Raw genomic sequence first — 13307 nt, 5'->3', positions numbered from 1 at the left:
CCTTTCTGGATCTACACGTGGAAAACGGTGAGTAAATAACGCAATATTTGTCAGGTCTGTCAAAGGTTTGTGTGCTAAAGATACTGTCATAGTCTGGGTTGTAAATGTTATCAGGGCTCGGAGAAAATCGTTTTGTTACTTTCGTCCCACGTTACTTTTGCCCCGGTTCTCCCCCACATTACAAATTTCTTTAACAGTATCAGTATGTGGGATCAAACCTGTAATGGTTGCGTTGCTAACATAATGCATTAACCATTAATTCACAGACACATTTATTATTGTAGTATAGTATAGTATAGTATAAATGCGCAATCTTCATTTAAATAAGTGCTCTTTTTACATCTTCTGTAGCCTAGTTCCTCACAGCAGCCGTGCCTCAGGAGACTTTACTGCAGCGTAATAATAAACTGAATGGAAATGTAAGTGTGAAAGCCTGCAGGTTTCTGATTATTCATTTCACAGGAATGCGGTCATTAGCAAACTACATTTAATGACTATATCCATCTATAGTGAGCTCGACTTTATTTCCTTTCTGTTCCCCTAAAACACCCCCAGGACTTTATTACACACATCATTAATGCTACCATTTACAAATCTTCTAACTGAAACTACTCATTTTGGGGCTCGCATTTGTTCTGCAATTATTTGCGTATAAAACTGGACGCTTATCGGAAGCATAATTGACATTTTTCCAAAGGCGATTTCTTCTCCACCCAGGTCCAACCCACCGTGTGCTGGCTCCCCATGAGAGCCGCGAGTTCAGGTGGCACAGGAAGTGGTTTAGCGCCTGGGATGGGGTCTGAGATTGTCAGGGTAGATTTAGAGGTGTGATGTGAACTGGCTCCCATTGGCCCACCAGATCCCAAGCTCATCTGCTGGGCCAGCAGCATGGCCCGCTCCGGGAGTCTATTTGGGTCAGCGCACGCTTGTTGCCACAAAGGGATCTTCTGTGTCAGTAGATCTCTGCCCTGAAAACGAACAAACAGCGCCACAACTGATATTAGTATCCACTATGGATGACCCGAGTAGTATGAACCTGACATGATGAACACCTAGAGACCACCGAATGTAGACCACAGGACGTGTGACTTTATCTTTGGACTGTTTTCTGAAATGTAGTTCATTTGTATGAGCAGTACATGAATGTTTATATACTGTACATCTAACTCTCAAGAGTCACATTTTAAAGAGATGTCAAGTTATTATTTGGATGTTGATGGCATAATTTAAGAGATGTGCTTGTAATTGTAAGCAGAAATGATTTATTATCCCCAAATAGAAATTTAGTGGTCACATCTTTCAGACTCTTCAGAGAAGGTGTGACTTTACTTTTTGTAAGGGGTGACTAGAGATTTGTTTATGCATTCAGCAAATGCTCTTTTTAAGGTGAAAATATGATGAAACTTTCTTTGACACATGCATTACTATGTGTATAAAACAGCAATAATGCAATTTTCAAGTATAATCATCAAATGTAAAAAAATAGGCTACCTTAAAAATTTAAAGTTTCTCTTATGTCTGACAGAGAACATTAGAGGTGTTGGTCTGCGATAGCCAATCAGAGCTGCTCTACTGCACCCTTTACCCTCCATCAAAAGCCCTCTTTTTAAAGTTTCTGCTTATATGGCCAGCAAAAGAGCACTCTCGCTTCCAATCTTTGATTGACAGGACAGCTGCCTCTGTGCTTGCCTATACAACATAAAACCCCCACTGCTCTTTTTTAAAATTACCAAAAAAAAAGGCAGTGTGGCACGCCTCGCATTTCCAAGCGTTTAAAACTTGTTTGGTGTGATAGAGCACTAAGGGGCCACCTGCCGCGCCATGCGTTTTTGAAGAGGCGCTCTGAGGACCTAAATTTGAAAAAAGTCAACTTAAAATACCCAACGTCATTCTGTTTTTTGTCCATTGTCCAATCGAATGCAGGGAGAGGCGGGCCTTCTGTTGTGGTGACAGACGTTTACGGTGGCTTCAAACTGGGTGTGCCTGATACATCTGGAAAAGTAAAGCCGCTGGCTCTTTGATCGCCCCCTGGTAGCTGGCTGCAGTACAAGTAATAAACCCCGCCCTCTCTATGCAAACGAACTGGTCTTGGCGCTAAATAAAAAAATATTTACACTTCCAATACAATTTTCTGAAAGATGGTTTTGGTCCTTGAAGGTAGTTGTTATCACGCTGATATACTGTATGTTCAATTGTTCATTTTTGTAATAAGTTTCATTTTAGCTAGTTATTTGATGCTATAGAAATGAGACGTGTCGTTATGATTGCCGTGGCTGAATCGGGCGCGCAAACGTTTGGGCGGAAGTTTAAAACCGTGGCTCCGCCTCTGGCTCTACAGACGATTCCTCTTGCGCATTCCCTGGCTTCAAACTGACGTATGGAAATTTTTTGGCTTCAATTCATTACAATGGAAGGAAGCGACGTCGCGTCGTCCATCTTTTTTTACAGTCTACACTTCGAACCAGAGACTGCATTCACTTACTCGCTGGTAGACCTCTCACCCTCAATCAAGGTCAGAGCAATCGTCCTCTTTGTAGCCTCTTATGGAACGGCTGAAATTCCACAAGGGGGCGTATTTGTTCCTCCGACGTTGCACAATAAACGTGACATCCGAATATATTCATTATAAATCGTGAATGAAAAGTGAGATTCGAACGAATGTCCGTTAGTGAACTAATTGTATACACTATTTATATCGTAATTCGGTCAGAAACGTCAAGATTGTGAGATGAACAAATCGTTTTGGATTAAAAGGCTTGGATGTTCCATTTCCTTGGACTTTTGGGGATTTATGAACAATTTGTTTTGGACAATTTCACCGAAGCGGATAAAGGGAAGATTTGGAAGGCAAGTAAATATCCTAAATCGGCGCCGCCAAACTAGATTACAGTTTTATGACTGCTAAAAACCATATTATGCTTTGTGTGTGCGCTTAATGGAATCCCGAAAGTCTAAGCTTTACAATGATGTGCCGCATGACCGTATATTTTGAAGATTTAATGCTTCAAAGTTACGATGACGTAATGCAGCCTCACGTGCAAGGGAGGGGTGTACCGTGTACGGCACAGTGTTCCTTACCAGGTTAAAGTTTCTGCAAATATGACAGTTAACAGCAGTGGTGGCTCGTGGCTGCTCTTCCGAGGGGCGCTAATTCAAAAAATGTGTTCGGAGTGTCATGTGTGTTGCTCGTTTTTCAAAATATGTGTTTATTGTGTCATGTGAACCATGTGCATTACGTGTTTTGTCAAAATAAGTGCCTGCTGCTCACGCATCAAAATCGTTTATGATAAAAGAGATGCTCATGTTCACAAAATACACGCAAGACACTCCCTTAACAGAAAACTCTGATTACGCACGAGATTATGCGTCTTTTTTATCATAAACCCTTTAGACCTCTCAAACTTACAATTTGAATGAAAGAAAATGTATTAAATGATACAATCTAGTGCTGTTAGTAGCCTTATTTTCTCCTTTAGTAGCCTTAGTAGGTTTTTTAGTAGCCTTTGGTTTGACTGCATTAATTATTGATTAATTAATGTATTTAAAAAAATGTCATAAAACTTGAAAAAATAGCATGAGTTTGGGTGAGAATATAATGACATTTGATATTTTTGGGTGAACTTTTGTTAAACCTGGTTGTTCCGGCTGTATCATCACTGGAACTCAGCGTTTGCAGTCACTCAGCACCTTTCCTTTAATCTCTGTCCTCCCCGCCTCATTCTTTCCTATCTTTAGTCATAATACCAGCACAGTATCTGTTTGTACCAGCCAGCACAGGTCAGTACAGACCCCTACAGTCCTCTTCACACATCAACCAGCCAAAGCAATTATCACCCGGCTGTCTGTCCGAACACCTGCCGACTCACAATCTCGATGAGTTCACAGAGGTAATAACACTGCTGTTGTTTTGATTGTGTTGTGAAGATCAGCAGGTCCGAAATTCTATCAATGCCATAATTGTTCTTTTGTATGCCAATAAGCCCGGAGTGAAGTCTGTGTTTTAAGTGTAGCGAATGTACGTGCACGGTCGAATGCACAGCCTTGCAAAGTATAGTTTATTTGACTCGTACGTGTACTGTACGTGCAGACGTTCCACGCATGTGCATTGGGACAAAATGCAATGCATTGCCTAGGTTACATACTATATTTTCCTCCCTATCTACCCATATAATGTACGCAGGGTTTTAAAAAATCTGGCGGTGAGCGTACAGTACGCATGCACTCTTCTGATGACAAAAATTATAAAACACAAAAGCAGACCAATACTTTATCTTGATATTATTTGTGAGTCATTTTTTGTGATTTACTGTACATAAAATCATCCTACATGATTTGTGAAAAGATATATATTATTGACTGAGTAAGGCCAATGTGAAATCAAACTTTAGATTAGATTAAGAGACTTCAGTCTGAAGTTCACAGACAGGGTCACATATATAAAGCTTGACAACACCCATTTCCTTTTACAATCATTGTATAGAAAATAATAGCATATACATTCGGTCACTGTATATTGCATTCCAAAAGGTTAAGTGTCAACCGGTTTTGAGTGACCACATTTTCATTTTGCTTTGTAAGGTTACTATAGTGATTGATCGCCATGTTCTGTAGGGCTATTACCCAGAACAAGTGCCATGAGCCATCACCATTGTGCTCCTGGATACCACAGGGGAGCTCACCATGTAATAATGGTGCCGGAAGTACTTTTGGATAAAAGCACCGCTAAATAACTACTTCTGTCTTTTCACATAACTGCAATACAAAGACCGCCGATAACTACTGTACAAATTCCCATTAAAGGTTACAACTGTTCCAAAGAATTCATTAACGCTTATTCAGCCATGTTGGTTCCAAACCAAACCTGTGAGGGATGGACGTCCAGAGCCTAAAACTAAACGTATTGTTTTGTATTAGGCTGGTCATTCAGCCATCAAGAATCACAGAAAATACATAATTTTACAAATTTCCACAGGACAATTTGAGATTAAAATAGCTCATTGTGTACGTAATATCTGTTTTGGATATTAGCCTGTTGGCTAGTCGCTAATTTCTTCTGTTGTAAGCATGTTTATTTTTCTTTAAAACACCAATATAGTGCAACAATATTAACATTTGAAGTAAACATTTGAAGTATACATTTGTAATTTGTACAACTTAGAGATATGTACTTAGTTATAGGGCTACATTAATGTTTTAAAGAAAAGTAAGCATGCTTACAACATTAGAAATTACTGCACCATGCTAAAAAAACTATAGACACCATCACAGAACTTCTACTGGATTTATTGGTTTAAATGGGAATTGCAATGGTTGTATTGGAAACTATAATGGTCTCTATGGGTCTCTGTTGGTCTTTACTGGTGTGTGTTGGGTTCTATTGGTGGGACCATTAAATCCTAATGGAATATGTCCCAAAACACACTACAAAAAGGAATTTTATAGTAGTTTTAGTAAAAGCTAGTACCTATTGGTATTTTAATGGAAACCATTAGGAATTTCTGTAATGTTTTATTGTTTTTTTCAGCAGGGTGATTAGCCAACAGGCTCTGATCTCAAAATTAGGTCATGTGCCTTTTTAATTTTAACAATCCATGATTTCTGAGGTTTTTTTTCTTGTGGAAATGTATAAACTAATGCATTTTCTGTGTTTTGACTGCTGAATGACCAGCATCCCGATACAAAACAACAGGTTTAAAGCGCACATTCTGCACATCCATTCCTCACAGCCTCGTTTCGGAATCAACATGGCGGTAGGCTGAATAAGAAGTATTAGGTTACACTTTACTTGAAGGGGTGTTAATAAGACTGACATGACACCTTTATAATCATGACATGACACGTGTCACGAACATGAAGGAGATTTTATGCACGCTTATGCCAACTGTCATTAAGTGTCATTTGTTCAATTATGTCCTTTTTAAATGCAAAGATGACATTGTTTGAGATGTCTTTGTTATGACAACTTGACATTAACCAATACATCATAACTTGTCATGACACGTTGACATTACCAAGACAACATAACTGACCACTTTTTACCAGTGATACAAATTAAATTAGTCATTAAAATGTCATTAAGTGTTATTGACCTCAAATATATTGGTACAAAATAATTTGTCATTAAAATGTCATTAAGTGTTAATACTCTGTCATGTAGTTTTATAACAGCATCATGAATATTTTTCTTGACCTTAACTACATTGGTACAAATATAATTTGTCATTAAAATGTCATTAAGTGTTAACTCTTTCACCGCCAGCGTTTTTTAAAAAAGTTGCCAGCCAGCGCCAGCGTTTTTCATGATTTTCACCAAAGTTTAATGCCTTCCAGAAAATGTTCTTCTTTAAATATATAAACATACAATATACCAAATGAAAGAACAGACCCTCTGCTTTCAAACAAAAAAAAAAACGTTTCATCCTACCTTCAGTAGTTCTTTTGTAATCAGCTTTTGAATATGGGTAGGTTTCTGCAAAAACACCACATTTTAAGCAAAAAGCTGAAATAATTCAATTTTGTGACGGACTTTTCATAGAGATCTCATTCAGAGCGATCTTTAAAACAAACACGGACATGCAGCCGCTTGCCATAGGGCAATACTTCCAGGTATAAAAGTTGCGGAAGGGCGCCACTTGGTGGATAATAGCGGTATTGCGGATAGACGGAAATACTCGTCATTGGCGGGGAAGCGTTTTCTCTTAATTGGCGAGATATCTCGTCAATGGTGGTGAAAGAGTTAATACTCTGTCATGTAGTTTTATAACAGCATCATGAATATTTTTCTTGACCTCAACTACATTGGTACAAATATAATTTGTCATTAAAATGTCATTAAGTGTTAATACTCTGTCATGTAGTTTTAAAGTTTTTTTTAAGTTTCCTCCAGGTGTTAGAAAAATAAAATCAATCATCCAATAATAATAATAACACTAATTAAAATGGTTTTATATATTGCTTTTAACTTTTATTGCATTTGGAGACCGATTCACCTAAAATTCAATGAAAACAGTACAATGGTGGGTTAAGCCATGCAGCGTTTGGTCCATATCACTGCAAAAATAGTTAATTACAATAAATTAATTAAATGTTTTGTTAGTTTTTTCTTCTATATCTGAAAATTTCAGAACCCTCTGTGTAAGGAAGAAGTTCTGTTAGTTAAGTAAAGTTAAGTATAATCCTTTAACGTGTCTGTTGAATTCTGTTAAAGTATTTAAAATTATTTGACAGAGTATTAACACTTAATAACATTTAAATGACAGTTTAATGTAATGTTAACCCATAAAGGTATGTAGTTTCTTAGATTTGATAATTATTTTTTTATGTCATTGTTATGACTTTAACAATTTAAACAAATGACACTTAATGACAGTTGTCATAAATGTGCATAAAATCTCCTTTATGTTCATGACACGCGTCATGTCATGACCACAAAGGTACCATGTCAGTCCCATGAACACCCCCTCAAGCAAAGTGCTACCACATATTATAATTGAAAATTCTCATATCTTATTCATTTTAAATTGTCTTTGCTCTTAGACCTCAGTTTCAAGCAGGTGCGTATCAACTGTTGCTTTGCGTGACTTGTGTAGGAGGTTGTGTGAACATCCCGCAATGACAAACTCGGACAGATGGTCGGTTCATTTCAAATTATTTACTGTAATTCCTGTAATTCTCATAAAGCCAAGACGTGCTATCACATGACGACATAACAGCCTGACATAGGTGAGGATTTTAGAGTGATTCCTTTTTCTTTTCATCAAAGGTATCCAAAGCATTTCTTTAGTAAATATCTTCCTACACATCTGATATCTGAACAGTTCTTGTAAAAGTGGGCCACACTTTGCCCGGCCCTCCCTACTCCCTTCTCTTGCCAATGCTCCGTCTATCACCGATTCACAAGTGTGGGTGTCAGAGGAGAGAAGCTCGCTTACTTGGGAATGACTGGTGTTCCTCGACAAGCTGGTGAATCCACTAGACATCACTAAATCTCTGATCTATTTTTGTTCACTGCATAATGGTTGTTCTACACCAAAATACCTCAACACTGACAGCCATTTAAAGTTTTGATTGTAAAGCATAATACAGTCAACAAAACAGAACAGCATTATCAGTCAATCAACAATTCCCCCAAAATAAGAGCATTTCAAGAAGCAGGCCATTCAGTAGCAAGCATAATGAATGATCAGCGCAATGGCATTAAAATGAGATGAATGACGGAATAATTGGAATTTGGGGCAGAAACAACTGAGCACAAGATTTGTCCAGCTGTGGCAAACTTGTGAATATTACTTAACATTTGGAATATATATGATCTTTAATGTATATGTTACATGGATACTTAGTTAAAGACAACATGAAATGTAAAATTATTTATCAAAGGTCTATAATCCCATACGGCAAAAAAAATACTTTTAAAAATATATTTAAAATATATGCTAAATACATTTTGTAGAAAGTAAAGCTCAATTGAATATATATTTTGAATTTGAAAATATATTTAGTTTTAATCTTCATATATCAACATATATTTCAAAATTTATTTCATTGGCAAGCAAATACATTTCTAATTTTACATCCCATAAGGCAAAAAATATATATATTTTTGTCTGAATATTTTTATATAAGTCAATTTTATAAAGAATACTTTTGAAGTTGAAAATATATTTAATTTGAACCTTTTAAAAATATTATGTTTACAGTTTCGTAACATTCGACTTGAATATATTTACGACTTGAATATATTTCCTTGGATTAAAATATATGGAGGGCTTAATATATTTTTTAATGCTTTACAATGTATTTACTTTGAAAATATATTTAAAAAATATATCTGTGAAAAAATTCTTTTTGTAAACATATTCCAAAACATATTTCAGCAAATACATTTCTAATTTGACATTCCATATTGCAAAAAAATGTATTTATTTTCTGAATATATTTTAAATATGTCCTAAATACAAGTTAATTTATAAAGTATATTTTTGAAGTTGAAAATATATTTAATTTGAACCTTTTTAAAACTATTATGTTTACAGGTTCGTAACATACGACTTGAATATATTTTCTTTAATTAAAGTATATGGAGGGCTAAATATATTTGTTAATGCTTTACAATTTATTTACTTTGAAAATATATTTCAAAATTTACAAAAAAATATATCTGTGAAAATGTATTTTTGTAAACATATTCCAAAATATATTTCAGCAAATACATTTCTAATTTTACATTTGTGTGTGTGAATATATTTCAAATACATCCTAAAAACAAGTAAATTTTATAAAGTATATTTTTGAAGTAGAAAATATATTTAATTTGAAGCTTTTTAAAACTATTATGTTTACAGGTTCGTAACATACGACTTGAATATATTTTCTTTTATTAAAACATATGGAGGGCTAAATTTATTTTTTAATGCTTTACAATTTATTTACTTTGAAATATATTTCAAAATTTACAAAAAATATATAGTGAAAAATGTATTTTTGTAAACAAATATATATATTCAGCAAATATATTTTTTGGCAATTTTTTTGTATATTTTGAAGTATATTTAAAAATATATAATTTTTGCTGTATGGGATAACTTACAGCATAATTCCTTACATAACCAATGATATGTTGAACTTATCAGGTCTTAAACAATAAAATGAACCGATTCTACAAATTCCCCATCTCAACGGATAAAATAAAGCACTAGTTTACATAATTTTCAAATAAATATTTTAGTGTTACTTCGAAATGTTGCACGTTTTATATTGTCTTAAACCACATTTAAATGTGCAAATACGCTCTTAAAAGTAAAAGTGCTACTAAGGGCAATGCTACAGTAGAACCAGTTTTGATTCCCCAGAGAACCATTTAGTCAAAAGCATGTTTTTTATACTCTAAAAACCTTTTCCACTACAAGGAACCAAGAAATGATTCTTAAATGTTAAAGGTTCTTTATGGTTTACTTTTTTAAATTAGGCTAAAGGAATTAAAAGTATACCATAAACATTTACTCAACATTTCAGTGTTTCTGCACCCAAATGTATCTACAGCATGACATTGATTCTCACCTTGGTGTGGTAGGCACTGCTACTCTTGGCCACGGCGCACTGACGTGCAACAAGGAAGCAATACCTCCTCCTTTCCTCAGACATGGCCGTCTTGTAGTTTTCGGCGATGTAGTTATCCAGCTCATGTTGTTTGCTGCTGATGGTCTCGACGTACTGAGGACAGGAAGGTGATGTGAAGCAGACAGAAAATGACAAACCGTGCACCAATTTGATGTAATGAAGGCCATGCTACAGGAGAAACAGCACTTTTCAATGACAACCACATACAGGTGAGCTTGTTGCCACATTTACTGTATGAATGTATGAGTCGCTCAAGCTAATGATTCATGCAATGGTCAACCGCAAAGCTCAGAAACTCAACCAGCGTATTTGGTTTGATCAGAGTATCAAGAAACATTCAATGGACTGTGATATATAGCTATTTTTAGTGCTTTCAATGTATATTGGCAAAGATGCTGCCCCGGTAGAGACCAGGCTACTGCCAAAACATCTTTAACAAGGACATTTGCCCTGCCAGAATTAAGTGTTATTCAACCACACAGACATAACATTTGCACTACCTGTGCTCATATCACAGTGAGTTCTTCTGGTTCCTTCCCACCAAGTGCAAATGAATAAAGCTGCAGTCGCCGTTTGTGAGTCTATTATTAGGTTAAAAAACATTCAGGTTCACAGTGTTGCATGAATATGTACAGGACATGGTGTTCACCTCCTCACACTTTTCAATTTTTGAGATGTAATGAGTTTGGTGACTTGCAACAACAACTTAAATGAACAAAGCAATGCCTTATCCAGATGTTAAAAACTACAGCTACAAATACTAACGCAAATGTCACGGGTTCGATTCAAGGGAACACACTGATAAAATGTATGATTGTACTGTAAGTCGCTTTGGATAAAAGGTACAAAAGCTGTCATTGGGACGGTACCCTTTCAAAAAGTGAGGGACGTCATGCACCAATTTTTTTAAGGGGGCACTCTCGTCATCTTTTACTTTGGGGTTTGTACCTTTTGTGTATCGTTAACATGTGCTAATACACACTTCCACACCAAAGGAAATGTAAAAAGGTGAATCGGATAATTGGTGCCCTTTAACCAGTCAGATGACCGATAGACTTACTGTATGTATATAATACTATAGCACTTAGATCAAATAAAGAAACAGCTAAATACAGTTAACAAACCACATCATAAGATGTTATGGAGTGACAAATGTAAATACATTTAATTTTATTATTGAGCTATAGCGTAAATGTTCAGTAACCTTTACCCTAAAAAAAATGCTGGGTTATTTTTAACCCAGTGTTGGGTAAATATTGGACAGAACACAGATGGGTTAAAATTACCCAATGCTCAATAGCATGGTTGGCTAACAACAACCCAGCATTGGGTAACTTTTAACCCATCTAATATGTGTAGGCTATGTATGTGCCCTAAAATGTATATAAATTATATACCATTTCCCAGCATTCTCTCTGATTATGTCTGGGTGTGTGGTCATACAGTTGACAACTAGCGTGCTCGGCAGACAAAAACAGCTGAACACAGAATTTTTCTGCAGATTGCAATATCCCAGTGAGTCACTTACATTACTTTATTAGGAGTGCTTTTGACTTGTAGCTTTATTTAATGTGGTTTTGGAAGTGCTCAGTATAATATTTTAGGTGATGGGGAAAAAAACAAAGCATAAGATTTTCCTATTTTCCTCAGATAGTTTCTATTCTCTGCAGAACTTTATTAAATTAAAAACAGTGTCCTTGCCAAAAAACCAGTTTGTTTGGCATTTTGATTTCAATTAAAAAAAAGAAACTTAAGAATCAGGTAGGAGGAAACAAAAGCAATAGTGCAAAGAAAAGAAATCTTGCGTTGGTCTGTATCTGCATGTATGCTGCATATTTTTCAAGCTAATGGATCAGACAAAGACATAGATAATGACAGCTTTATACTGCAGGATCTGCTTTATATTTAATGTTGTGCGGTCAAGACCCCTTTTTTGTTCACATTAAATACTCATTTAATGTATGAGTCACTGAAGATAGTTACACGTACAGTTGACAAGTACAGTCACACATTAAGATTAAACTTTAAAGTTTAAGTGAGTACACTTACATAACTGCAAGCGTAGAAACCGTGTTATATATTCTACAAAAACCTTGCCAATAGTGTTAACAATGCCCCTTAGCTGTTATAAAATGCACTGGTAACCCACTGCTTCTCGGGGCTTATTGCTTTATTAAACTAATTTAATATTCTTTGTCTACTAAATATTTCCACTAAATAGTTCCTACACTAGGTAATCTGCACATCCCTGTAGTAAACCAGTTTAAGATAGTTAGCTGGTCTTAAAAACCGAGCACACCAAAACGTTTACGGCAGCGTCTGACGTATGTTTTCAATTGTTTCAAATGAAAGCATTGGGTATTTCAAAAACGCTGAAAAATGCTGGCAATTGCCCACAGCCCGTGTCCGCATTTAGCACTTATAGCTTTGGTGTATACGCCCCCTTAGATGGTTTAATATGCTCTTTAACTGGTTAAGCCGGATGCAGTTCTTACATTGAGGCTTGAAATATGTCAGCTATTCGGTTTATTTCTATAGAAATATAAGAGCTGGTGTCAGATAGAAAAGTGGTGTGCAGTAATGGGCTACAGTATATTCAACATCTTAGAGGCATGCAACTTGCAGTATATTCAGCCGGATCTCACGAAAATTTGTACAGATTTTATGATTTGGCAAATTTTTATGAATTCGTAAAAAGTTGCAAAAATGTATGATTATCATAAAACATAATAACAAAATTTCACCCCTAACCCCCCACGTCACAGGCAAGCGTGACGCACAAGCCCTGAAAAGTGAAGCCAAAACGTCTCAATCATCCCCCAGTGACTGGTCCCAGTATAGGTCATAAACCCCACCTCCCCATGTTATTCAATGGGACTTGAGACCAACTAAACAGCTTAATTACACTTCAATTATCTTTTTTCCGAAGCTGGTTTCTGTCATTTACTGTAGTTTTTTTCAAGCTGATGTAAATTAAAGTGATTCTTTTTAAAATAAGTTTGTTTTGTAGTTAGTTATTTAATGCTATAAAAAACGGTGGTGTCACGTCATAATTGACAGCTGTGATATGCGCATTCTGCGAGAGCGAGGGCGGGGACTGGTCCCGAAATCGCTACTGCGCAGACTCAAGACCCAAGATGTCAGAGCCGTATCAGGACACTGACGGCTTTACTTTTCACCAATGGAAC

General features: G+C 36.0%; 1 protein-coding gene across 11 annotated transcripts in view; it reads right to left on the bottom strand.

The window, feature by feature from the left end:
• The window catches only part of baiap2b (BAR/IMD domain containing adaptor protein 2b), an 89374-nt gene that overhangs the window by 24243 nt on the left and 51824 nt on the right, over window positions 1–13307 (bottom strand). For 9 of the 11 annotated variants that reach the window (XM_055175177.2, XM_055175179.2, XM_055175176.2 and 6 more), the window contains 2 exons: window positions 10060–10212; window positions 729–968 (listed from right to left, as the gene is read on the bottom strand). In XM_055175177.2, the coding sequence (XP_055031152.2) occupies window positions 729–968; window positions 10060–10212 (393 nt within the window). The remainder of the gene's footprint in view (window positions 1–728; window positions 969–10059; window positions 10213–13307) is intronic. The other 2 variants (XM_055175184.2, XM_055175183.2) reach the window with 2 other exon arrangements.

This window comes from Misgurnus anguillicaudatus, chromosome 4, assembly GCF_027580225.2.
Source record: "Misgurnus anguillicaudatus chromosome 4, ASM2758022v2, whole genome shotgun sequence".
Classification (NCBI taxonomy): domain Eukaryota; kingdom Metazoa; phylum Chordata; class Actinopteri; order Cypriniformes; family Cobitidae; genus Misgurnus; species Misgurnus anguillicaudatus.
The sequence above is the reverse complement of the archived record's forward strand: the minus strand, read 5'-3'. Positions and strand labels throughout refer to the sequence as shown.